This window comes from Sturnira hondurensis, unplaced genomic scaffold (genome assembly GCF_014824575.4).
Source record: "Sturnira hondurensis isolate 20B ecotype Veracruz unplaced genomic scaffold, ASM1482457v3 Scaffold0001918, whole genome shotgun sequence".
NCBI lineage: Eukaryota > Metazoa > Chordata > Mammalia > Chiroptera > Phyllostomidae > Sturnira > Sturnira hondurensis.
This window is the reverse complement of record NW_028074549.1, coordinates 57260-84724: the sequence shown is the minus strand read 5'-3', so window position 1 is coordinate 84724 and position 27465 is coordinate 57260. Positions and strand designations below refer to the sequence as shown.

General features: G+C 39.4%; 2 protein-coding genes across 2 annotated transcripts; one reads left to right on the top strand and one right to left on the bottom strand.

Annotated features, from left to right (window-relative positions):
- Nucleotides 1–698: 698 nt before the first annotated feature.
- On the bottom strand, nucleotides 699–11255 carry LOC118981009 (magnesium transporter protein 1-like). The gene is made up of 3 exons (XM_037037743.1): nucleotides 11091–11255; nucleotides 4403–4572; nucleotides 699–861 (listed from the first exon to the last, which is right to left on the bottom strand). Exons 1-3 carry the CDS (start codon nucleotides 11190–11192, stop codon nucleotides 714–716), a joined length of 420 nt encoding a protein of 139 aa, XP_036893638.1. The 5' UTR covers nucleotides 11193–11255; the 3' UTR covers nucleotides 699–713.
- A 1239-nt stretch (nucleotides 11256–12494) lies between these two features.
- On the top strand, nucleotides 12495–18123 carry COX7B (cytochrome c oxidase subunit 7B). The gene is made up of 3 exons (XM_037037738.1): nucleotides 12495–12650; nucleotides 16184–16308; nucleotides 17929–18123. Exons 1-3 carry the CDS (start codon nucleotides 12611–12613, stop codon nucleotides 18001–18003), a joined length of 240 nt encoding a protein of 79 aa, XP_036893633.1. The 5' UTR covers nucleotides 12495–12610; the 3' UTR covers nucleotides 18004–18123.
- The last annotated feature ends 9342 nt before the right edge of the window (nucleotides 18124–27465 follow it).

Here is a 27465-nt window from a genome sequence, read left to right as displayed (position 1 = left end):
TACACGCCTGGGATGCAGGGCCTATACAGGCTGGTCGGGGTGTGTGAGAGGCAACCAATCAATGTTTCTCTCTCTTTCTCCCTCCATTCCCTTCTCTCTGAAAATGACTAGATCAAATCTTTTTTAAAAAGTTACCTGAGGAGCATTTGAGATCTTGCCCCCTGGCATATATTGTCACTGTGACTCAAACTTTTTCTTCAAAGTTACTTGAAAAATTATCCACTAAAAGTGGCTAAAATGGTCATTTTTATTATGTATATTTACCACAATTACACACACACACACACACACACACATATAATTGACTTGATTACTGCCAATTTCCAAATTCTAATAGGTTAGGCATTGACCATTTAAATTACATTTTAAGTGAGCTCAAGTTTAGCTTTTATTTCATGAAGTGCTCTAGATCAAGGGTGTCAAACTCATTTCCAGTGGGGGCCACATCAGCCTCACGGTTACCTTCAAAGGGCCAAATGTAACTTTAGGACTGTATAAATGTAACTACTCCTTAACGAGGGGCAAGGAGCTTGGCACTACCGCCGGGTAGAAACAAGGTGCTGGGCCCAGTAAAAGAAGGTGGAGGGCCGGATTCAGCTCCCGGGCCTTGTGTTTGCCACCTGTGCTCTAGATTGTAGGTAAGACAAGTCCTATTTAAGTTCTTGTGGCCATTGAAAAAGATGTACTCCACTTTATCCATAGTTTGCCTATTTCTACTTAAGAGAAGAAACCAAAGACCTTACCATCTGAAATACATCAGAGCCTTCATCGAAATCCACCATAGCAAAAAATATCCTGTTGGTAAATGCACTGGAATATCGCCAGGAATTTGCCAGGATCTGGAATTCTTCATCTGCTTGCCTGGATACCATCAGATTTGTGAAGATAAAATAGAAAATATTTTTAAAAGCTAGTTCATCAGCAGTAAAACAAACCCAAAGATGCAATAGCAGTTTTTCCAATGGGGGCGGGAGAGTGGACGAGCAAGTCAGGCTCTGGGGTCAGCGTTACGACAAATGTTGGCAATGTCTGCCATTGTTTTGGCCGAAGGGAAGCCATACCCAAGTGTTGGGGATTTCAATAGAAAGTAGTAGTTACCTGTCTTCACCTCACGTTTTATGCCCATTTCTTATCTCAAAGCCCTTCAGTAGTCACTGGAAAATGCAGCTAATTGTCTCTACAACAAAATTTAATACCCTAAATTCCTTTTAAAAAGATTTTATTTATTTTTAGACAGGGGAAGGGAGGAAGAGAGAGGGAGAGAAACATCAACGTGTGGCTGCCTCTCACGCACACCCCCTACTGGGGATCTAGCCCACAACCCAGGCATGTGCTCTGACTGGGAATTAAACCGGCAACCCTTTGGTTCGCAAGCTAGTGCTCAATCCACCAAGCCACACCAGCCAGGGCACCCTAAGTTACTTCTAAGAGTTCAAAGACAAGAGTTGAAATGTTTTCCCAGAGAGACTATACAGATGATAAACTCCTCAGAACCTGGTGCTTTTCTATTACCTTCAGAACACAGTCTCCAACCTCTTTCACTGGTTATTCAATGTTCTTTATCATTTAGTTCCAAATAATACACCTAACTCTTATTTGTTCTTTAAAGATTTCATTTATTTTTAGAGAGAGGGCAAGGGAGGGAGAAAGAGAGGGAGACAAACATTGATGTGAGAAAGAAACATTGATCCATTGCCTCTTGTACACTGCCAACCAGTTACCAAGCTGGTGACTTTTTGGTTTGCAGGACAATGCCCAACTCCCCACCGCAGCTACAGTAGGCAGGTCTGCATCTAGCTTTTAAGTAGCTTTTCTACTAATCAATCTAAAACAGAATATCTTTTTTTTAGATTTCATTTATTTACTTTTAGAGAGAGGGGAAGGGAAGGAGAAAGAGAGGGAGAGAAAATTGTGTGAGGCTGGATTGATCGGCTGCCTCTCACACCCCCCCAACTGGGGACTTGGCCTGAAACCCAGGCATGTGCCCTGACTGGGAATTGAACCTGTGACCTTCCAGTTCGCGGAACAATGCTCAATCCACAGAGCCACACCAGCCAGGGTTCAAACACAGTATCCTCATTGTACCTTTTTATTTATTCCTGTATCCTCATCACAGCTTTTTATTTATTCCTATCTGTGTACCCCTGTACACGTCATTGCTTCTAATCAGAATATCTTACTTCTCTCTAAATCTGATCCATCTTTCTAATCCTAGTTCAAAATACTATCTTCTCCTTAGGCCAACCTTAACCACTTCTGTTATATGTCCTTCTTGAAAATTTACAGTAATTGTTATACACACAAGTCACCAGGTATGAAATCATAAAGTGTGTTATATTGCCAGTAAACTTTCCATGTGTGGAAATCACTAGCCAGATGATGAGGGTAGGTCAACTTTCTTATACTTCTCATCCTGATTACACCAAATATATAGTATTCAATGTACTGCTGTTGCCTAATTTTATTTTTTGTGAGTTTAGAAAAATGTGAGCTAGTTTTAAATTTGGTCTTGTAGAAAGTAAGAGACAACTAAAAACTTAGGTTAGCATGAAGTCCATTAATTTGCATGTAATATAGTATTATGAAGTCTGTTTATTTCCTGACATTTTTGTACATTGTTGACTACCAGTGAGTGAACTGACTGAATTATAAGTAATTCTAGATTTTAAGTTTATTCATAGTTAATACCTACTTTTCCTTTTCCTTCCTGTATTTATGTTCAGTTTATATTCAGCACATAACCCATAAAATAAGCACGCTGGCACCAAATCCCTTGACTATTTCCTACCTCCAAGGAGAAAAATCCTTTAATAAGAATTAGCAAGGCTTGGCCCTGGCGGCTGTAGCTCAGTGGATTGAGCGCGGGCCTGCGAACCAGAGGATCGTGGTTCGATTCCCAGTCAGGGCACATACCTAGGTTGCAGGCCAGTTCCCGACAGGGGACACACGATATGCATTGTGTCTCCTCAGCAAAGGCAACCACACATTGATATTTCTCTCCCTCTCTCCTTCCCTTCCCCTCTAAAGATAAGTAAATAAAATATTAAAAAAAAAAAGAATTAGCAAGGCTTGGGGTGTATTGAGGAGGCTGTCTATTTCTTCACATGGGCCCAGGCTGGCAGAATGTGGAAAGCCTCCAAGGTTTTACTAAATTAGTTCTCTACAGGGCAGCTTTGTCATTTCATTTAAAATAAATTCCCAGATCACACATAGTGATCTAAAAATATAAGTAAAAAAAAAAAAAGTCCAAGAACACTGAAAGGCAAAAGGTATTCTATTTTTTAGTATCCATTATTTTAAATTATCCATCGGGTTTATTTAAAGAAAAACCAATCTTTATTCCTAACATCACTCAGAAATGGAGAAATAAAATCGATAAACCATTATTTGATGGAAGTTTAAGGGAAATTAGTCTCTATTTTCAAGGTTTATCACCATCACCAAATAATGTAGAAAAAAAGAAACATCTCGCCCTGACCAAATGGCTCAGTTGGTTGGTGCATCATGCCATACACCAAAAGGTTGCAGGTTCGATCCCCAGTCACGGGGCACACAGGAGGGAACTAATCTTGCACATCGATGTTTCACTCTCTCTCTCTGTGTGTGTGTGTCTCCTCCCCTTCCTCTCGGTGTAAAAATCAATAAATATATCCTCAGGGGAGGATTAAACAAAAAAAGAGAAATACCTCTAAATCATACATCTTGGTTTTCTAAAAAAGTTCTCCTGTAATTCCAAACTTGGTTGTAGCGACCATTATTGCATCAATAAGTTATCTTTAGCTCTGGGTAAACCAGTTAAAATTTAGAATTTGTGCCCTGGCTGGTGTAGCTCAGTGGATTGAGTGCGGGCCTGTGAACCACATGATCACGGTTCGATTCCCAGTCAGGGCACATGCCTGGGTTGCAGGCCAGTTCCCAGCAGGGGACACACGAGAGGCAACCATACATTGATATATCTCTCCTTTCCTTCCCCTCTAAAAATAAATAAATAAAATCTTTTTTTAAAAGTACTATCTTAAAAAAATTTAGAATTTGCTTCTCCCAAAACTAAGAATATATTGGTTTTACTACCTTCTGAAGTGGTTGTGATAAGACAAGAGTATAAAGTGGAAAACACCTACAAATAATAAAACAGTACATCAGTGCTACTGGCATATATTTATATAAGTTGATAACAATTTAGAAGATAATTCTTAGATTTATTCCTATGATTGCTACAATACTTTACCCTTCCTCTTTGTTCCTCTCACTAATAATAATGAAATGATTGCATAAGCAGTAGTACTAAGGAAGGTACACACATTACTTATGTACCCACTAAACTAATTTAATTCTTGTGGGATTGCAAAATGGTTAAAATCCATGAGTTACTGAATTTGGAAATGTAGTTGAAGGTTCATACTTGCACACAACACACTGTCTGTGAAGTTGGAGCGCAGTGAACATGACAATAACGGAGTAGTTTCTTGGTGGGGCTTTAACAAGGCGGCGGAACTTGTCTCCATTCATTCTTATTACAGGTCTTTTATTGGTCCATTCCATCAGTTGACTAACCTTTTCAGAAAGCACCATCTAAAAAAAAAAAAAGAAAACAAAGGGACTGTGCTATTAATACACTCAACTTCTCATTTAAGGATCCTTTAGCCCTGGCTGGTGTGGCTCAGTGGATTGAGCGCAGGCCTGCGAGCCACACGATCGCGGTTCGATTCCCAGTCAGGGCACATGCCTGGGTTGCAGGCCAGTTCCCTGCAGGGGACGAATGAGAGGCAACCATACATTGATATTTCTCTCTCTCTCTCTCTCTCTCCACTTCTCTTCCCCTCTAAGATAAATAAATAAAATCTTTAAAAAAAAGGATCCTTTATATCCAGGTAACTTTATACCAAGAATTAACAAGCAGAGGTACGAAAAGAATGTGAGAGACCTAAATATAAATTTTAGGAGTTGAGCCTGATGATGATAACTATCCTTAAAATTATATTATTTCATGATGAAATTTTAATCAAATACTATACTTCTGATGTGAAATGCTTATTATTTACTAATAAACAAAATAGTATCAAATCATAAACCCTTTTCCACATTTGCCAAAGATTCCAAAGACTGTGGAGTTAAAGCAACTGGCTGGTTTTTAAAATTTTTGAAGATTTCATTTATTCATTTTTGGAGAGAGGGGAAAGAAAGGAAGGAGAAAGAGAAATATCAATGTGTGGTTGCCTCTTGTGCGCCCCCTTCTGGGGACTTGGTTGGCAACGCAGGTATGTGCCCTGACTGTAAATCAAACCAGTGACCCTTTCCTTCACAGTCCACGCTCAATTCACTGAGCTACACCAGCCAGGGCCCAAGTGGCTGGTTTTATGTAACACTCTGCTTCTCTCTCTCTCTCTCTCACACACACACACACACACATACACACACACCAGAATAGTTGAAACAATCTTGAACACAAAGAATACAGTGGGAAGAATCACTCTACCAGATTTTAAGGTTTACTGTATAACTATAGTAAGCAAGGCAGGGTTGAAGTGATGAAGGGATAGGCACACAGGTCAATGGAACAGAACCAAGAACCCAGAAATAGACCTATACAAGTATAGCCAACTAATTTTTCAGAGGGGTACAAAAGCAACTCAGTAGAGGAAGGAGAGAGCCTTTTCTAGAAATGGTACTGGAGCAACTGGATGGACATCCATAGCCAAAAACATGACCCTTGAAGTAAACTTCATACCTTATACAAAAAATAACTCAAAATGGACCACATACTTAAACATAAAAACAAAACTATAAAAATTTTAGGAGGCCCTGGCTGGCACAGCTCAGTGGATTGAGCACGGATCTGCGAACCAAAAGGCTGTTGGTTCAATTCCCAGTCAGGGCACATGCTTGGGTTACAGTCCAGGTCCCCAGTAAGGGGGCATGTGAGAGGCAACCACACATTGATGTTTCTCTCCCTTCCCCTCTCTAAAATTAAATAAATAAAATCTTTTAAAAAAAGGAAAAAATTTTAGGAGAAAATGCTCAGGATCAAGGGCTAGGCAAAGTTCTTAGATCTGAAGCACAATCACAAAAAAAGTACAATTCATAAAAAAATAATAAACTAGACATCATCAAAATTAAAAACTTTTGCTCTGTGAAAGACCCTGTGAAGAGGATGAAAAGGCAAACATAATTTGCGTACTTTACTCACCATAGTTTGCAGATACTACTTGGGGTATTTTAGACAAAAAATGTAAAGCAGTAAGAAGTAATGAAATAGTTTTTTTTTTTAAAGATTTTATTTATTTATCTTTAGAGGGGAAGACAAGGAGAGAGGGAGAGAAACATCAATGTATGGTTGCCTCTTGTGAGTCCCCTGCTGGGAACTGGCCTGCAACCCAGGCATGTGTCTTGACTGGGATTCAAACCATGATCGTGTGGTTTGCAGGCCCGCACTCAATCCACTGAGCTACACCAGCCAGGGCTGAAATAGTTTTTTATATAGTCTATCTCTCTTCAATCACAGAGGTATATGATCATTCCAACAAAACAAGTGTATGTATTTTGAATTAACTATAAATATGTGGAGTGTTTTTAAAGAAGTCTTGAATAAATTTTTAATTACATCTATGTAAAACATTTACAATATTCCTGATCATGTTTATTATCAGACTGAAAAGACCTGATTTCTGGCTATTCAATCTCAAAAGAATTTATCCAGTAGAAGAAATTAGTTCAGTGCAATTACAAGTTCTCTAAAAGCTTTTATGAAATTACTACCTCAAAAGACTGCTTAATAACAGATGCCATTAGGTTACTTTCTGAGTTCGTTTTCTTTAAAATGAATTGAAGATAGATCACAATGAAAGACAAACTAGTTTTAAACTTTTACAATAAAATTATAAAACACAGCCTGGAACATAATAATCACAAGTTATAATCCTTATTCATAAAATAATCTAATATTTTAATCTATCTTAAAATATGCATCTTTTGAATTGATTTTTTTGAGAAAATAGTAGCTATTAAAGTAGCTCACCATCGTCCAATAGTTCTGTGACTTTAAGCAAAACACGGTATAATAAAACCCAATTTTAACACAGGGGAATTGATATAAACAAGAGTTCAGTTCCTACGTCATAAGGAACAACAAAAGGGCACTATTTGGGAACCAGCTGTATTTGGAACGCCTAATACCTATGTATCAGGCAACAACTTCTCTCATCAGAGAGTACAGAATTTAATTCAAACCTCAAAACAACACTGTGAGGCACTCTATTTTTATGCTCATTTAACTGGTGAGCAACCAGAATCACAGAGGTTAAGTGACTTGGCGAAAATGCCCCAGGTTAGTAAGATAGAGCTAGGACTCAAGCTGCCCATGATCATTCTACACCAGGGTTTCGCTATGGCACTATTGACGTCTTGGGCCAGATCCTTCCTTGTTGTGGGGGCCTGAGCTGCATACCACCGGATGTTGAGCAGCATCCCTAACCTCTACCTGAGGATGCCCACAGCACTACTACCCCCAGCTACAACCATCCAAAACGCCTCTAGACATTCCCATATAACCCCTGGGCAGCAAAATTCCCTCTCCCTCATTGAGAACAGTTCTAAAATGGAAAGAATTTTCACAGTAAGACTTACCGTGTTTTGCCATGTATAATGCGCACCCACGTTTGGTGTGCATTATACATGGGATTGTTATTGTCATTATTATACCTATGTATAATGTGCATCCTTATTTTCCCCTCAAAAATTTGGGCAACAAAGTGCACATTCTATACCCTGGCTGGTGTAGCTCAGTGGATTGAGCACAGGCCTTCGGACCAAAGGATCGCGGTTCGATTCCCAGTCTGGGCATGTGCCTGGGTTGTAGGCCAGGTCCCAGCAGGAGATGCAAGAGAGGCAACCATACATTGATATTTCTCTCCCTCTCTCCTTCCCTTTCCCTCTAAAGATAAATAAATTTAAAAAATCTAAAAAAAAGTGCACATTATACATGGCAAAATATGGTATCTAGGTTTTGGGTTCAATCCCCGGTCGTGGGGATGTTTCTTTATCTCTCTCGTTCTCCCTTCCTCCCTTTCTCCTTAATATCAATAAAGAGATAAAAAATATAAATGATTTTCTCAAAGACCATGCTTTTTCATTTTTATCATGTTGCCTCCCCCAACCACCACCAGATGCAAGGACAAGCAACCTGCCTTCTGCTACAAGAAGAAAATAATTCACCATAAAAATAAAACAAGTCACTACAAAACAAACCTTCATGCCTGGCAGAGAGCACAGGCTTTGGAGTCAGACCAGGGATGGAATCCCAGCTCAGCCTCTAGAGCTGTGCTTCTTTGGACAAACCCCCAACATCTCTCTTGTTCCATCATCTTTCAAAAGGGGTTAATACTTACTCTGCAGGGTTACTGTGAGGATTACAGATAATGCATGTAAACCACAGTGCCTGACATAGAGGAGGAATTGAATAAATATTAGAGAATAAGTCAACAACATTCCTGTGAAAACACTGGTACAGGTATAAATAATCAGAGAAGTAGGGTACCATTCCATTTAACAACAGACACCCACAAGGAACTTGAGCCATTTTTAATTATATTCATTTAGGAAATGTGTCTTTTAAAAAAGCATACTTATAAGGTCAAATATTACCCCCTCTTTAAAGCCAAACCTACTATGGTAGGTAGACCTGAAATTTTGTTAATACTGACAAAAACAATCCTAAGTGTTCTGCAACAGAACACACATATATATTTTTAAAGTTTTTATTTATTTTTAGAGAGAGGGGAGGGGAGGGAGAAAGAAAGGAAGAGAAACATGAATGTGTGGTTGACGGTCATGCACCCCCTACTGGGTACCTGGTCCACAACCCAAGCATGTGCCCTGACTGGGAATTGAACCGGCGACCTTTTGGTTCCCAGGCCGGCACTCAGTCCACTTAGCCACACCAGCCAGGGCAGAACACGTATATTTTTAAACCATCTGTAAGTAGTTTTGAATATTACAGTAATCTTTCTTCTAAAGCCTAAAACATTCTCAGTTAGAAGGTAAAGGGGTAGAGTCTAAAGCAGCTTTACCAGCCTATATTTATCCCTTATTTACTGACAAGAAAATCCAATTTTAGGTTGTGAAACCTGCAAGTGAAAGAACAGAGTCGTGACTCTATATACACTTAATTAATTAATTAATTAATTAGATCTTTACTGAGGACCTCTTTGACAGACACTGCTGGGTGGTAGGGAAAGAAAAATTAATTTATAAGTGTCTGTATTTAAGATGCTCACAGTCTAATGGGAAAGACTGGTATATGAACAATGATAATAAAATATGCTGAATTGATCTCGGTTCACTTGAGGGAACCAGGAAAAGCTTAGTTAAGAGAGTAATGTCTGAGCTAAGATTTGAACAGTAGGAAACCTCAAGTGAATGAGGGGCTGGGGTGAGAGAGGAGAGAGATACCCCAGCAGAAGTTCAGCAAGTTACAGATACAAGAGAATACAGAGAAGATCAAAGAAGGTAGGTAATTCAGTATGACTAGTACAAGGAGGATTTGGGATTGAGACAAGACTGGAAGAAATAGACCAGGGACAGGGTACAGAAGCCCTTTTATAATTTGCAAAACAGGTGAAAAGGTTTTCAGAATTTCATTTTCATCTCTGACAACACTATGAAGGATGGATTCAAGGATGACCAGTCAAAATTTTTGAGAGTGATTAGGGGGTGAACAGTGGGCATGATGGAAAGGGAGTTAGAATCTGAAAACTTTCTAAAAATTTTTGAGATAAAATGCACATAGCAAAATCCACCATGTTAACTATTTTAAAGTATATAATCCATTACTGATTCATTTTTTAAATAATTTATCTCCTGCTAGGCCCCTCTGCTTCTAGTTCATTGAAAGATTAAATGAATATAGCCCTGGCTGGTGTGGCTCAATGGTTTGAGCACCTGCCTGCAAACGAAAGCTCATGGTTCAATTCCCAGTCAGGGCACATGCATGGGTTGTCAGCCAGGTCCCTTCAGGAGGTAGCCCCATAGCTGTTTCTCTCACACATTGATGTTTCTCCCTTTCTCTGTTTCCCTCACTTCTCCTCTCTCGAATAAATATCACTTATCTAGTAGAAATACTAGTATTTTTAAATCTTCACTTTTTTATTTAAAAAGAATAAGTGGTCACTGTGGAATTTCAGACAATACCAGCACATAAGGTAAAAAGTTAAAGTGTTTCTCTAATTTTTTAAAGATTTTATTTTTAGGGAGAGGGGAAGGGAGGGGGAAAGAGAGAGAGAGAAATACAAACGTGTGGTTACCTCTTATGTGCCCCCTACTGGGCACCTGGCCTGCAACCCAGGCATGTGCCCTGCGTGGGAAATGAACCAGTGATTCTTGGTTCGCAGGCTCGCCTTCAATCCATTGAGCTAAATCAGCCAGGGCTAAGTAGGAACTCTTTCAACACGGTGTTAAAATTCCTGTTTCGATTGTTTAATTGTGAGGCAAGTGTACTGTTATCCCCTCCACTTGCTAAAGGTAGTAAATTCCACACGGAGGAATCTTAGTTTTGTTTATTTATGAATACTAAGGTCCTAGGACAGTGCCTGCTATGCTTGGTATTTGGTAAATGACTGAAATGGTTTAATAGCTTCTGCGTCCGTAAATTGCTTTGAATCAATTGTTCGGACAATGTAATAAACCTAACATAGTTTCACAATTCAGTTTAATTCTTATACCTCTGAAATGCAAATGCTATAATCTGTTCTTGTATGTCTATAAACCAAGTTACATCTACTGACAGCAAAACACTCAGATATTCTACCCGCTGGACCTAAAGTCGAACTTCCCCCACCAACGGATGGGGCCCATTCCCATCCACAGGCCTAAAGGAACCAGGTTATCACATACCCCACCCCACTGTCAGACTCTACATCTCCAGAAGACAAGGAGTTAGCTTCTTATCTGACAAACCCCACAATTCCAGAAACCGCGGAACTGGAGGCACCAAAGACACAGAACCGATAGGGAAGGGGGGTCGAGAAAGAATGAACAGACCCTCTCAAGCCCCACTCATTGGGAAAAGGCCATGTTGCAGGAAACAGCGTCCTTACCTCCTTCTTTCTTTGGGCAGAGGCTAAGGGAACCTCATAAACCAGCAGCAGCACCAACGCAATGGTTGCAGAGACACACAAGCGCCCTGAAAGCACTGCCATGTTTGTTCCTCTCCCTCCTAAAAGCGAAACTTTCCTCGGGCTGAGTCTGCGGGGTTGGGCGTGAGAACAAGGCAACCCAACCCCTTGGCCCTGCTCATTGGTCTAGCTCGGCCCTACACTGCGACCTTTCACATTACGTCACTGCGCTCTACTGTGAGACGCCCGCTAAAACACTGTTCACTTGTAATTGGTCTCCATTAACCAATAGAGAAAGGATAATCTGGAGGTTTTTCATTGGTCCGCTAAGGATAATGGAGCGCCCCTTCCTTTTACCTAAAGAGGTCGTGCTTTGCGGCTCTTCCGTCGGGCGTGCGCAATCGGGAAGCATTGTGGCTTTTCGAAGTTCGAGCTGGCGTAAGGTTGATAGATTTTTTTTTTCATGGAGACTCATTTAGAAGTCTTTGAAATCCACCTCTTTCGTGTAATATCCTAGAAAAAATGGACTTCTGTGACTGGGCTATCAAATGTGATTGATAGCATGATAGCATCTTGGCCCTTTATTTTGCCGCTAAATTATTTCAAGTAAAAATAATTTTAAAAAGCAAGAAAGCAAAACATACTTAGTATCACCGAGGAAGATTTTTAAAAGGAAGTGAACAAGCCCTGTCTGGTGTGGCTCAGTTGGTTGTGTATCGGCCACCAAACAGAAAAAGGTCGCTGATTGGATTCCTAATCAAGGCACCTGTCTGGGTTGAGGGTTCATTCCCAGTTGGGAGCGTGCGAGAGACACCCGATTGGTTTCTCTTGCACGTCGATGTTTTGTTCCCCGTTTCTCCTTCCTTCCCCTCTCTGTAAAAAATAAATGAAACATTTTAGGAAAAAGAAAGTGCAAGAATTGTTCTGTGACTACCCGGCAAGATTCTGCAATGAACAATTTGTTAAATTGGCTTCACATATTTATCCTCATATTATGAATTCTTTTTATTATTCTTGCATCCTGTCTCTAAATTTGAAATCATCTCGAAAGTAGAAGTTAAACGACTTAGTATGTAGTAATAGGAAACAAATCAAAGAAGTGAAGGACGTTTGGGTGGAACAGAAAGAATTGCTAGTCTGGAGCGAGACACAAACTCAAACCTCTGAAACACTACGTATCTCAGCTCTCCTGTAAAGGGCCCTAATCTTGGGTTCAAGGTTGTGGGAGAGGTGTCTCATTCTTCAGTAAATACCATCATAGGTCATTTGTAAAACCTAAAACTACATTTCCCAAAAGGCATTTGTCTCCCGTGTTTTAAAGAGGTCACAATTTCTATAGGTTTTCACAGATCGCGCGAGATTTCATTAAATCTCATTGATGCACCCTGCGGAAGCCATTTTGTTTTTCAGGGTTCTTTGCAAGGGTTCATTGCAAGGGTACTTGACGCGAAGTTCCAGAAACCGGCAGCTGCAGTTGTTGCAGTTCACTCTTCAGCTTCACGATGTTTCCGTTGGCAAAAAACGCGCTAAGTCGTCTCCCAGGTGAGAAAAATTGTAGGCAAATCATTCCCAACGACCTTTTATCCCTTTGTCCTCGTATTTTTCCATTTGGTTCCCTCCACCTGCATCCCGACCTTCTGTTCTAAATGGGTGGTTTCTCACTTTGCCCTAACATTGGAAAGATGTCTTTAGCATTATTAGCTTAATCACCCAGTGTTATTGTTGCAGTTCACAGCACTTTCAGTTACCGGAATCATACCTTAGCCCTTTTTTAATTATTCAGTAGTAACCTACGATTTCAGGGAAGAATATGCTTGATGGACACCCCTTCGTTCCTTAAGTAATTTCGTTAATTTTTAGCTTTGTGGGTACATTTACCCCCAAGTAGAACTCCTGTAACCATGGAAGGAAGCTGTAAATCTAGCTTTTCATGTGGTTTTATCACAGGGAGACAACCCGAATGGTAGTCCAGCAGCTTTTTGTTATTGGTGGGTTGTTTCTCATCGAGAAGTTAGGAAGGTGCAGGGTAAATTTGACACCAGGATTATGTATTTGGGATGCACTGGATTGAAGAGAGGAAAGTCATTTCCATGATTGACCTGCAATGAAGGTGACCTTGAGTAAAGCGAGTAGTGTTTTTTTTTTAATAATGAAAGTTACTTTAAGCAATTATTTAGCTTTTTTATTCACCTTTTTATTTTCAGTTTACAGAGCAGTTGAAGATATAACTAGATGTATAACTAGCTGTGTTCTGAACACTCAAACAGCTTTGACAATAACCCCAAAATAGTTGCCCAGCTGAGTTTTTTTTTTAAGATTTTATTTATTTATCTTTAGAGGGGAAAGAGAGAGGGAGAGAAATATCCGTGTATGGTTGCCTCTCGTGCCTCCCCCGCTGGGAACTGGCCTGCAACCCAGGCACGTGCCCTGATTGGGAATTGAACCACGATCCTCTGATTCGCAGGCCCGTGCTCAATGCACTGAGCTACACCAGCCAGGGCGGGGTTTTTTGTAATCTAAAATTCTCATCTATTACCTGTTTCACATTGGGCGAACCTCTCTGAACCTTATTTTCCTCCTCTGTAAAAGATGGGGTTATTAAACAAAACCTACCCCATCAAGTTCTTGAGGGTTATGAGAGTACCAATAGGTGGTAACTAAACCACTTCTTGTTACAGAGAAGTCTGAAGAAATCTACTTGGGTGACCTGTGTGTTCAGGTCATGATGCCCTGCAGAATTGTTTGGTAAATAGTATTATTATTATTATTTGCCCTTTGAGCAGGTAGGGTCTTGTAACTCAGGAAAGGGTTTTTTGGGGTTTATTTTTGTTTTTTTTTTTCCAGTGTGGAATTCACAAACTCATTTTTTAACTGCTCTAGAGCAGAATATATTGTGAAATGCTTGTAAATTTGTTCAGCCACGTGTGTTCAACAGTTAAGTTTTAAGGCAGTTAAACGATTAGTAAGAAGTAACTATGCTGAAATAACACTTTGTATCATGTAGAAGTAATTATATTCTTAAGCTAGTGAATGGTCAAGATTGCTTTTTTAAAAAAAGATTTTATTTATTTTTAGAGGGAGAGAGGAGGGGAAGGGAAGGAGAAAGAGAGGGAGAAACATCAATGTGTGGTTGTGTCTTGCACACCCCTTACTGGGGACTAGTCTACAACCCAGGCATGTCCCCTGACTGGGAATCGAACCGGTGACCATTTGGTTCCCAGGGCAGTGACACTCAATCCACTGAGCCACACCAGCCAGGACTGTTTCTTTTCTTTTTTTTTTTAAACTTTTTTTTAAAGATTTTATTTATTTATTTACCTTTAGAGGGGAAGGAGGGAGGGAGAGAAACATCAATGTATGGTTGCTTTTTGTGCATCCCCTGCTGGGAGTTGGCCTGCAGGGAACTGGCCTGCAACCCAGGCATGTGTCCTGACTGGGAATTGAACCGCGATCCTCTGGTTCGCAGGCCTGTGCTCAATCCACTGAGCTACACCAGCCAGGGCAGGACTGTTTCTTTAATATGCTTTCCATTAGTACATAAGTACCTTTGGGGACTCTTAAACAATAAGAACCTACCACTTAGATTGGAGGGGAATTTAAAAACAGCGGGGAATATGCATTTTCTGGTCTTGGCTCTTTCCCAAGCTCTCCTAAGCTCCTCCAGGGGCAGCGATAGCAAAAGCAAGGTTTTAATGTGGTCATTCTGCTCAAAAACCTTTACCTCAACCAAAACAGTGGCCCTCCATGATCCTTTCAGTTTTACCCCCTATTGCTTGTCTATACAAACAAGGGAATTGGTTTTCTAGTATACTGGGTTTTTCTGTCTGCCTCTTTTCAGATTCTTCTTTCCCATATTTATATAACAAAATCCTGCCTGGTATTCAAAGTGCTTAGTTAGCATTCTACTTCTACACTACTGTGATTTGTGTTTACATGCCTAACATCCTCCTGTAGACCGGAAGTTACCTAAGGACAGGGTCTATGTCTTCCACATTTTATTTTTATTTTTTTAAAAGATTTTATTTATTTATCTTTAGAGGGGAAGGGAAGGAGAGAAGGAGAGAAATATCAATGTATGGTTGCCTCTCGTGGGTCCCCTGCTGGGAACTGGCCTGCAACCCAGGCATGTGCCCTGACTGGGAATCGAACTGCGATCGTGTGATTCGCAGGCTTGAGCTCAATCCACTGAGCTACACCAGCCAGGGCTTCCACATTTTAATATACACCATTTCCTTTAGCATAGTGATGTAGTGTTAGTAATTTTTTTAAGAATCAAGATTACTCTAGTTTTTGGAGGTCTTGAACATAGTTTTGGAGATCAGTTTTAAGGTCATGAACATTTGCGCTTTAATTTGACGTCCATTTTGAGTCTTTTTTATGTTGAGCACTGCCAAATAAACTTTAATGAAATTTTAAGTCATAAATATTCAAATGAATTAATAGGAGCCAAGTTCCAGAGCTAATACAAATAGCAATTTGTAGTGAATGTTACTAACATAACTTGTTCTTTGTTTTTCTCCCAATACTTCATTATGAAAACTTTTTTTTTTAAGATTTTATTTATTTATTTATAGAGGGGAAGGAGAGAGGGAGAGAAACATCAATGTATGGTTGCCTTTTGTGCATCCCCTGCTGGTAGTTAGCCTGCAAGGAACCGGTTTGCAACCCAGGCATGTGCCCTGACTGGGAATCGAACCTCGATCGTCTGGTTCGCAGGCCCGCGCTCAATCCACTGAGCTATGCCAGCCAGGGCCCTCATTATGAAAACTTTTAGACACAGAGAAGTTATAATAGTTGTATGATGAACATCCACATATCCACTATATAGATTCTATAGTTAACATTTTGGTATATTTGTTTTGTCACATATCTTTCTATCTATCTTATTTTTTTTCTATCTATCTTATTTTGATGTCTTTCAAAGTATGGTACTTTTAGCTACAGTGTGTTTTATCATTGAACTGCATGATACTTCAAAGTTAACTTCCTTGGCTTTCTCGTTTACCAATATCAACTATACAGGTTCTCTTTTTCCTGATAATTCATATGCTTCTGTATATATTTTTTTCTTTAAGTTCGAAACATTCAGCAAATAACAGCAAGGCAGATCAACCAGAAACGGACACCTGATTTCCATGACAAATACGGTAACGCTGTGTTAGCTGGGGGAGCCACTTTCTGTGTTGCTGCATGGGTATATGTAAGTACTATTGATTGGCAGTTTCTGGTTTAGATGTTTTTCATTCCTGTTTAGCTTATGTATTCAGAATGTTTTCACACAGTAGTATACATTTCTGGTTAAGAGGGACTTGAGAGATTTTCTAATGTAATCACCACCCAGTGCAGGAATTTTTTCTCAACATTTAGCATTCATCCATCATCTGTTCTTAATACTTCCAGTAACAAGTTGTTTACTGGATCCTAAGGCAGCCAGCCCTTTCCATTACATGTAGCTATTTTAAAAGGATCACATGTTGAGTTAAAATCTGCTTCCTTCATGTTTTACCAGTCATTCCATTGTAACAGATTCTGATCTCATGTCTCTGTATCAACCATTAGATGTTAGAAACATTGCTATCATGTGTCCTGGATCTTTCAGATTAATGCTCTTTTTTTTTTTAAAGAGAGGAAGAAAGACATTAGTCGGTTACCTCTCACATGCCCCCAACCAGGGACCTGGCCTGCAACCCAGGCATGTGTCCCGGCAGGGAATCAGACCTGTGACTCCTTGGATTGGAAGCTGGCATCCAATCCACTGAGGCACGCCAGCCAGGGCAACAATCTTTTTGTTGTTGTTGTTACATGGTTTCCAGGGTTTTCACCATCTTGGGTCACTTTCCTTCACTTAATTAGTCTTTCTTCTAAAATTCTGCCCTCTGAACTGAATACAACATTTCTGATGGATGAGATACAAAGTGACTTGCTTTCAATATTTTAGGGTTTTTTCCCATGCTCTAGATAATAGTCAACTGTACTTGCTGGTTAAAAGGAGGAATCTTGCCCTGGCTGGGAGGCTCAATTATTTGGAGTGTTGTCCTGCACACCAGAAGGTTGTGGGTTCGATTCCAGGGCAGGGCACATATCTACGTTGTGGGTTTGGCGCCTGCAGGAGGCAGCTGATGGATGTTTTTCTCTCCCTCTCCTTTCCTTTCTCTAAAATCAATAAACATGTCCTCGCATGAGGCTTAAAAATAAAGTAGGTGTCTTGAAGTTATAATAAATATATGTTGATTTTAAAAGTCAGTGCTCACCTTAATAAACACAGATACTTTAATAGGCCTTTTTCATTCTTATTTTGATCTTCCTGAGACCAGATATACTATTAAAATAAGTGTGTGTACTTAATTAGAAGAGTAAACAGATGTGTGTTGGGCTCTTTCAGAGGTGAAGTGCTCCTTTATGAAGGGATATTACCAAAGTGCTCTTTGGCAGTGTTTAGGTAGTTGTTCATGAGTGAATCAACATTTTGAGGAGGTAGTATAAAAAGTGAAATACAAACTTGGTTAATTAAATAAAGTTAGAAATTCATTTCCTTGGTTATACTCGCCACAGTTTAATAACCTGTGTGGCTCTGGTTACAGTATTGGCCACTGTCCATAACAGATTTCCTTCCTCAGGAACCTGTGTTGAACAGCATGGCTCTAGAGAATTAGGACAGCAATTCGATTTGCCGATAGAGGGCACTATATCCCTGTAAGTTTCTGTTTGTTTTTTTCACCTATGGAGCAGAAGAATGACTGTCACTTTTAAGAAGTAGTCTGCAGGGGAGAATGGATTCTGGTTTAGACATGTATACCTGACGGCATTTTAATTCTTACAGACAGCAACGCAAATTGGCATAGAATGGAACCTGTCCCCTGTTGGCCGAGTCACCCCAAAGGAATGGAGAGATTAGTCGTCATCGCAGCTGGTATAATTGTTTCAGAATGAACTCACAGTTGATGCCAAATGAGAGCACTGTGTACCCATTAAAATATGGCATGATTGATACAATAAAGAACATTTAAAACCTTCATTGTAGGTTTGTTTATTTTCTTTTGTGAATGAAACCGAGCTTGATGAGTTTAATTTACTTAACCTTTGTGTTAAGAAAATCAAAATGGTATACAACTTCTTAAATAGAATTTCTACATGAGATAGTGTGAAAGTAAAGTTTGGTTATCACCTGGAAGTGGACTTTACAGTAGAATGAAATTATAGTTCATGAATTAAGTGCTCGCAGCATTATTTTAGGTCATCTTTGAGCTAAAAATTTCATATCCAGGTCTTGGTTATACCTGCTGCTGTCTACCTCTCATTTATGTTTATATTTGAAATTAGTGGTATTCTTTTCACTTCTGCCAAGAGAACTTAGGGTGCCACTGGGTCCAAGGTCAGAGCGTTCCAATCAAATGTACTTGTAGGATGTCTCAAGACTTAGCTTCTTGGTTCCCTTGGCACATGTATTTTAATTAGATCTTTAGATTTTTCAGGATACTTAGCTGTTTATGGTGTTATTCAAGTATCTGTTGAATATAGTTCACTTAACCTACCATCACTGAGCTCTGCACTATTTGTTTATTTTTTACTGAGTTTATTGGAGTGACACTAGTTAATAAAATTATGTAGGTTTTACAAGTACAATTGTATAATACAGCTGTAGTACACTGTTGGTGGGAACACAGCTTGGTGCTACCACTATGGGGAAAAGTGTGGAGGTTCCTTAAAAAATTAAAAGTATAACTGTCTTATGACCCAGCAATTCCACTTTGGGGAATATATCCAAAGAAACCCAAAACACTAATTTGAAAGAATATATGTGCACTATGTTCACTACAACATTACCCTGGGTAGCTGAGATAGGGAAGCAACTCAAGTGCCATCAACAGAGAAGTGGGTAAGAATGGAATACTACTTGGCCATAAAAGAAGAAGTCTTACCTTTTGCAATAGTGTGGCTTTTCTGACCACTTTGCTCCACACCTGAAGCTGGTGTAGAAAAATATTGAATGTTAACTGAAAAGTAAAAAATAGCAAATTCTTGTAGAATTTAGGCATGTGACTTACTTTAAAAGCATTGCCAATTTCAAAATGTTACTTATTGAAGGGCTAGTGTTTTAAATTAGGGTGAATGTCATGAGTCCTATTCATTTCACCCTAAAATATCTTTGTGGGTATGCTGTAGATGCATTAAGCTTATTTAGAACTAGTTATGTTATAAAGGCATGAATGTTCTCACCTTCATGACTTTTACTGGAGATGTTGATACCACTTTGTAAGCATTTTGGGTGCATCTACAAACTTCAGCTACACAAAAACTTGATGTCTTGAAACATTCCCTTCTATTTCAAATCTCAGTTAGAATGACATCACAATCAGCCCTCCCTGGTGTGGCTCAGTGGATTGGCTGCCAGCCTGTGAAGCAGGGGGTCACTGATTTGGTTCCCAGTCAGGGCACATGCCTGGGTTGCAGGCCAGGTTCCTGGTGGGGCAGAGCACATAAAGGGCCATCACACGTTGCTGTTTACTCTAAAAATTTCTTTCCCCTCTGAAAATACATTAAAAAATTAAAAGTAATACAACCCTAACATTGTAATAAGTGTGTGCATTGACGAGGAATGTAAGGGTTGATCCTTTTAGAGACAGGAGGTGTTTTAGAATGAATGGGTTGGTGACTAAGAATGTACACTTGTTGGGTCTTGCCGTTCATGATTATAAACTTCATAGAAGAACTGGAGAGCTAGTAGACTGATACTCTTTTGATAAAAGTATTCCAGAAGATAAACCTGGGTTTCTGCCTTTAAGCATTTTTTTTGGAAGCTCAGTACAGTGTTAATATTGTAGTTAAAAAATGACTTGCTTATAATAGCCCTGGCTGGTGTAGCTCAGTAGATTGAGTGCTGGGCTGTGAACCCAACAACCATGGTTTGATTCCCAGTCAGGGCACGTGCCTGGGTTGCAGGCCAGTTCCCAGCAGGGGACGCACGAGAGGCAACCATACATTGATACTTCTCTCCCTCTCTCCTTCCCTTCCCCTCTAAAAAAAATAAATGAAATCTTTTAAAGAAATAACATGCTTATAATTGGAAGTCCACTTAAGAGCTATTTAAATTTCATGTGATGTATTTTCAAGATTTTAAAATTGCAGGTAAATTTGTATCTTAATGGTTAAGGCTGTGCACATTGACAACTAGAAGTTCTTGGAAGGTAAGGAGTTTTGAAGGTATTTTATGTGTATTGTTGAGGGGAAAGGAATAATTCCTTCTGAAATAATTGTAGGCCTATAATTTCCATCTGTGGGCAGTTTAGGTGTCTGTCAAGGCTTAATAGCAATCTGACAACAGGTAGGATGGAAATTATTTCAAACTTACACATGCTTATTGTGTGTTAGACACTTGTAAGCCTTTTTACAAATATTAATTTGTTTAATCTTTTTTAAAAGATTTTATTTATTTATCTTTAGAGGGGAAGGGAAGGAGGGAGGAAGAGAAATATCAATGTACGGTTGCCTCTCGTGCGCCCCTTGCTGGGAACTGCATCCCCTCCTGGGAACTGGCCTGCAACCCAGGCATGTGCCCTGACTGGGAATTGAATCGTGATCCTCTGGTTCACAGGCCCATGCTCAATCCACTGAGCTACACCAGCCAGGGCTAATTTGTTTAATCTTTGTAATTTCTGTACTATCTTGAGTTCCACAACATTATTAGACTTGATAATCTTTTTATGAGAACTGGGTTCAAGTGTTTGCTGTTGAAAATATAAATAATCGTGTGATTAGTTTTCCCCTGTATCTTATGACAGATATTTAATGAAACGAAATATATAAAGGCTATATGTCTATTTGAAGTTAGTGAGATGGAGCCTCACCTGTTACTCAACGTTCCTGGTTTTAAAAATGGTAGGATTTTGCTGCTTTTTGAAAATTCAAATCGGTAAACAAAAGAATTCATTTTTCTCAAGCGATTTCTGTAGCACTTATTTATTGCAGTGTTGTTACATTGTATGCCTCTCATTTCTCTCTAAAACTCATGGTGATATATACTGTAATATTCTTGCATCCTTGGAATCCCAGGTTTTTAAGTGCTGGATAAATGAAAGAATAAATGTGGAAGAGATTTAGAGCTTGGAGTGGTGTTGTGAAGGTACTGTGAGTGAGATTCTTGCACTTTAAAGAGTAGAAATTTAGAAGCATGAACTAAATATATATAAAATGTCTGAATTAAGAATTTTTGGAACTCCTTTTTCAGTGGAGACATGAAAGGAAGTTTATAGTTCTAACATTCACATCTGGCGTTAGGCTGTACTGTCCGACAGAAGTACGTCAATTTCATGCTCGGTGAGGCTGTTAGCTACTGGGAAGGTGACTGACTTGCAAGGAACTGTATAGTACTTGGCTGGAGGTTAGGAAACAACAGATGACGGAAGTTTGAGTGGGTTTTTAAGAAAATGTTCTGTTTTGTTTCGGTTTGCTGAAGGGGAAAGGGGGCACTCTGCCGCACCAAAGCGACTTCTCACCGAGACTGTGTGTTCGCCAGGGGGCAGTAGAGGACGGGAAAGCGCATCTCTACCCGTCGCGCTCCCTTTCACGTGACGCGTCGGTTTCCCCGCCTCATCCGCCGAGCTTCCGGCCCTGGCATCACCCGGAAGTGGGGGGAGGGTGAGAAGGAGGGGTAAAGGCTGGCGGCGGGCGGCAGAGGGTGGAGGAGGAGAAGCGGCAGAGGGAGGAGTTGCTGCCGCCGCTGTCGCCGAGACTAGTACCGCGGTCACAGCCACCGGCGCTGCTATGATTTCTCCCGATGTGTGAGATTGGAGCCTCCGCGCGTGAATTTGTCTTTGTCACGGGCTGCGTAGCTCCGGAGGTTTAACCATAGGACAAAAACCAGGTTAGTCCTTTATCGGCTTTCAGTCCTTCCCTTCTACTAGAGGAGTGTACTGTATTGTCAGTCTCTACTACTGAGTGGGGCAAGAAGGTCATTTTAATCTGGGGCAGTCTCCAAACTCTCAGTTCTTTACAACTCCGGGGTTTATCACACTCATGTTTTACCTCCCCTTACATGGGAATACAGATGGGAAATTAGGTCCTGATCTGTGTTAATTTCTTGTATCCTCCTGGGGTACTTTCCTGATTATCCGTGGCCTATCTTATTACCTAATTAATTGGAGGTACAAAAAAGGTCTGTGCAGGGTATCGGAAGTTATACAGACTATCATCATTTACGAAATAGTATATAAAAATATCTTGCTGCTTGTCTCGCTCTGCGAGGATGAGCTAAACTGAGAGAGCGCTCTTGTTTCCCTCCATTCCGTTTTGTTCATTCTGCCCCCTTCCAGAAAAGTTACTTGCCATCCTTGTCGCGCCGTGTGGCATCTTTACCTTTGTCACGTTTTCTGGTAGGCGACGAGGTTATCTTGATCAACAACTCTTATTGTTTCACAAGTCAATAGTTTTCAGCACCTCGTCTTTGTTTTAATTACAGCTTCTTCATCTACAGTAGTCTGGCTTTGTATTGAGAGGGTGTGCACGACATTTAATTAGGTGATACTGATATCTGAGGGGAGGGGGGAGACACTCACAAAAAATACGACAGAGTCACTGGCCTCAAAAGAGTTTGCACTGGAGTAGTTGAATTTAGTTGTGAAGACAATGGGTTAGAGCAGCTCCGCTAATTGAATAATTAGGCTACCTATCTTACCCTTTTTGAAGTTTATTTTGAACTTAGATTTTATTTTTTTATCTTTCAAACTTTCTTATATCCACAGTCATGACATGAGAAGGCTTTTAAAAATACTGGCGGGTCTCACAATGTAGTAGGAAAGACTGATACACCCTTTTAATCTCAACATATATTAGAAACAGAGAGGCATTATGAGAGTAGAGGGAAAGGAGCATTTGAACTAGGCCTTGATAAATGGATAGCATTTACTTTTGTAGGGGAGGGCAGGACAGGTAGAAAAAATAATGTGAGCAAAGGCTTGGCGGGCCCAAAACACGCAGGACATCCAGCAACACTACCTCATCCCTATTTCTAACATAGCCACATCTTCCAAGATTTCACTGGTTAAGAGAAAACAATACAGAATACAAAACTAGTAATCAAAAGCTTATGTACATCCAGTCAAGATGGTGGAGTAGAATTGAAAAAATAAAAGCAAATTGAAATCACTCATAATTCCTTCACCTAGCAATATATCCACTCTTTTTTTTGGGGGGGGTCTTCTGTATGGTGAGATTTTGTAATCTTGTTAACATTAAACATTTAACCCATAGAAAAGCTTATATGGAGAAAAATACATGAAATGACAAACTGTTAATGTATGATATGTATTTCTAATGTAAACTCAAGTCTAAAAGGGGAAGAAGTGAAGCTAGCTATACTTTAATTCTGATTGTTGTGTTGAAATATAATTTGGAATAATTTTTTATGTTTTCAATTTAATCTTTATTGTATCTTTTCCATTAGCATTTAGTCCCCTTATACACCTCTACCTGCATGGAGACATGTTTTAAATTGTTGGGAATGAATAACAACTTTGTCTAAGGTCAGAAGCTGTTCCCGGTTTTCCCCAAGGAATTTGTGCATTTCTTTTTCTCTTCTAAACTGATTGCTCTACTAGTCTTTTTTAATGTGATAGAAACTATTATTTTCCAATCATAGTCTTTCCCCTCCTTTTAATTGTATTTTTCTCATTATCATTTATCTCCCTTATACCCTCTTCCACCCTTCTCTCCCTCCAATCATGGATTTGTGGCTTCTAGGTAGTGTTAGCTTAAACAGTAATTCCTCCAGAGGATAGATTAAAATCTCTGGTCTGTAATGCATGTACTTTTAAAAGTACATGCAAGAAGCAGTAAAATTTAAGCCCTGGCTGGCGTAGCTCAGTGGATTGAGCGCGGGCCTGCGAACCAGACGATCGCGGTTCGATTCCCAGTCAGGGCACATGCCTGGGTTGCAAACCGGAGGGGATGCACAAAAGGCAACCATACATTGATGTTTCTCTCCCTCTCTCCTTCCCCTCTAAAAATAAATAAATAAATAAATAAAATCTTTAAAAAAAAAAAAGAAGAAGCAGTAAAATTTGTTTGAAAATCACAAGAGAGCAAGGAATAATAACCCCGACATAACACACTACAACCTTTACTTCTCTAAGGGCTCTGAGGCAATACATTCCTTTTTTATAAATCCTTGTTATAAATAAGTATACATATATATGACAAACTTTAATAACTACCATTGAATGCCCTGGCTGGTGTAGCTCAGTGGATTGAGCACGGGCCTGTGAAGCAAAGGGTTGCTGGTTCGATTCCCAGTCAGGGCACATGCCTGGGTTGCAGGCCAGGTCCCCAGTGGGGGACACCTGAGAGGCAACCACACATTGATGTTTCTCTCCCACTTTTTCTCCTTCCCGTCCCCTCTCTCTAAAAATAAAAAAAATAAATAACTACCATTGACATCTCAATGAGTGAAAGTAATCTTTACTTGTCACTTGGTAAATTTTGAGGAGAGATTTGTCTGAGATAAGGTACTAAACATAGGTGAAGGATAACATTTGGCAGTTTTGTCTCAAACTTGATTCATCTTTGTTAAAGGGCAGTAGAGCATTTAAAGGTTTCAAAGAGTTTTGTTTTACTCAATGATCTCTCTTGGGACATAAATCAAGATGGGGGCAGGGAGCAGGGAGGCAGGCAACAGTCAGGCCTATTCATTTCAGTTTGCCATCCCAGCAGTCACGTTTTTCACTTACAAATTTGTCTTCAGGTTGATTTAATGTGATAGAACTTGCTGACTTGCTGACATAGTATGGCAGGAAATACATCACAATACCTTTGGAATGTGTTTCATTAAAGTGAAAGCTTAGATTGTTTCTGGTTTCATACATGTGTTCCCAGTTTCTCCAGCACTGTTAGAAAAGTTAAGTGATTTCCTTATCCTGTGGGCTCAGATGTGTGGGGTATTGGTAGGTTACAGCAGTTTCACAGATACTTCTTTCCTTGAAGGAGACAGTAAAATATCCCCATTTTGAAGTAATTAGGTGCATTTTGTCCCATGTTTTCCACCTACATTTAGAATTATACAACTATGGTTCAGGGATTTTTTAACCTGTTTTTTTTTTTTTTTTTTTTTTGCTTTGTAATTCTCTAGTGTAGAATTTCACTTTTCCAAACCTATAATCAGAAGTGCATTTTAACAATTAACTGATTGAAATAAATGGATTATTTTACCTCTTAGTGAAATTGTTTTATTTGCCCATTTACCTTAGTTGATTTTGTTTGTGAAAATTAAAGCATTTTGTTTTATGCAGAATCAACCAATGAATATATAACTCAGTGGAACAACAAACTGATGTTTGTTTGTTGTTCTCTCTCTCTGTCTCAAATCAATTTTTAAAAAGTTGATTTTTTTCAGCCAACAAAAGCTTAACAGAGAGCTTAGCTGTTAAAGAGTTACAAGTGTAATCTCCTTTTTGACCCTTGCACTTAGACAATAGCAGGAAAAAAAGAAAGTATTTCATTGTTTTTGGTCATGCTAAAATTATTTGCTCTAAGAATTCTAATTCAATTATTAATTATTTAATAATATAAGTATGACATTCATTATTTATAAATATATTGATAGTGTTAAGCACTAATATTAGTTTACTTGTATACAGCTGGTTTCATTTTGGTCAGTAAAGGCTTTCCCTTATTTTACTATACCATTTTACTGTTAATCCTAAATGTCAGTTTTTAATTCAGATTTGTGGCCACAATATCTTACTGTTAATTTATAACCACAATTTTAAGTTCATTTTTATGTATTAACAATCGGATTGGTATCACAGGTCTTCAAGTATTTTCCATCTGCAGCAGTGTTTTTTCTTGCTTTTTCTGGCTACGTGATAAAAGTATAAACCTTCATAGTCTTCAGATAGTTTTAAAGCCTTAAACTCATGTATGATGATGGAGAAAGGAAAAATTTGTTTAGTATAGTGTATTATTTGACCTTGAGTGTCAGGTTATGATTAGGATTGTTCATTGTGTTATTACAAAAGTACACACACATTCCTTTCTTATCAACTTTAGAGCAAATGGTAAGTTATAGGATCCTGAATTTTTTACTGTTTCCGTTCTTGTTGCAGAGAAGTGAAGACCAGAGCCATTTGTCTGTTGTGGAAAAATAAATCTGGTACTTTGTTATTTGTACTTTGGTGGGAGTTGACATACACTTTCATAGGGCAAAATTTTATTCCTAGACCTAGCAAATGGCTAAACTGAGACTAGCTGGTCAGTCTGGCTTGAGAACTTATGCTCTTATCTAACAAAAAAATGAACTGAATATTTTTTCTTTTAAAAACATTTTTATTGTCGTTCAGTTACAGTCGTCCCCATTTTCCCCCATTACTCTCCCCTGCCCTTCCTCTTCCCCTTGTCCATGGGTCCTTATATACATGTTCCTTGACTTGACCTTTCCCCTTCTCCCCGCCCCCACCGTTTTCCCCCTCCCCCTCCCCTCTAATCACTGTCAGTTTGTTTTTTATTTCCATGTGAACTGCATTTTTTAAAAGAACATAGACACTTGAGCAGAATTTGGGCTAATGAATTAAGTGCCTTGTTTGTCCTAAAGAGAGAAATGCCCAGTTATCTTCTTTGAAAGTATGAGCAAATTGATTTTTAAAAATTTTATGTATTTATCTTTATAGGGGAAGAAAAGGAGAGAGGGAGAGAAATATCAATGTATGGTTGCCTTTTGTGCATCCTCCGCTGGGAACTGGCCTGCAACCCAGGCATGTGCCCTGACTGGGAATTGAACTGTGATCCTTTGGTTTGCAGGCCCGTGCTCAATCCACTGAGGTACACCAGCCAGGGCTGAACAAATTGATTTGATGATTAAAAGTTAAAGTATTGGTAGCTCAAAATTTCCTTGGTAGTTTCAAACTAAATTCAAAAGTAGGGACCCATAGTTTTGTTTTCTAATGTGTAAGATGGTGTTAGTGTTATTTTATTTGTATTCTCAGAGTGTCCCAGGAAAAGAAATGGTTTATGTTTATTTGTTTGATTTTTATTTATTTACTTTTAGAGAGGGAAGGGAGGGAGAAAGAGAGGGAAAAGAACATCAATGTGAGAGATACATTGATTGGTTGCTTCTCACACCGGGGCTCTCAACTGGGGACCTGGCCTGCGATGCAGGCATGTGCCCTGATTGGGAGTCGAACCAGCAACCTTTCGGTTTGCAGGCCGCCACTCAGTTCACTAAGCCGCACCAGCCAGGGCTGTTGGTTTTATCATCTTTAAAGTGAGCACATCTTTGAACTTGGTTAGACTTTGATGTTTATAATAATATGTTTAGAATTTAAACTGTACTAAGAGATCATGCAATAAAAGTTGATGAACATAAATTGGA

What these genes read in the sequence shown, in the direction of transcription:
- COX7B (XM_037037738.1), top strand. Translation starts at nt 12,611, where the DNA reads ATGTTTCCGTTGGCAAAAAACGCGCTAAGTCGTCTCCCAG. An exon ending in CGCGCTAAGTCGTCTCCCAG is followed by an intron (nt 12,651 to 16,183) that starts GTGAGAAAAATT and finishes TTTTTCTTTAAG; the next exon opens with TTCGAAACATTCAGCAAATA. An exon ending in GTGTTGCTGCATGGGTATAT is followed by an intron (nt 16,309 to 17,928) that starts GTAAGTACTATT and finishes TAATTCTTACAG; the next exon opens with ACAGCAACGCAAATTGGCAT.
- LOC118981009 (XM_037037743.1), bottom strand. Translation starts at nt 11,192, where the DNA reads ATGGCAGTGCTTTCAGGGCGCTTGTGTGTCTCTGCAACCATTGCGTTG. An exon ending in CTGCCCAAAGAAAGAAGGAG is followed by an intron (nt 4,573 to 11,090) that starts GTAAGGACGCTG and finishes TTTTTTTTTTAG; the next exon opens with ATGGTGCTTTCTGAAAAGGT. An exon ending in AGACAGTGTGTTGTGTGCAA is followed by an intron (nt 862 to 4,402) that starts GTATGAACCTTC and finishes GATGGTATCCAG; the next exon opens with GCAAGCAGATGAAGAATTCC.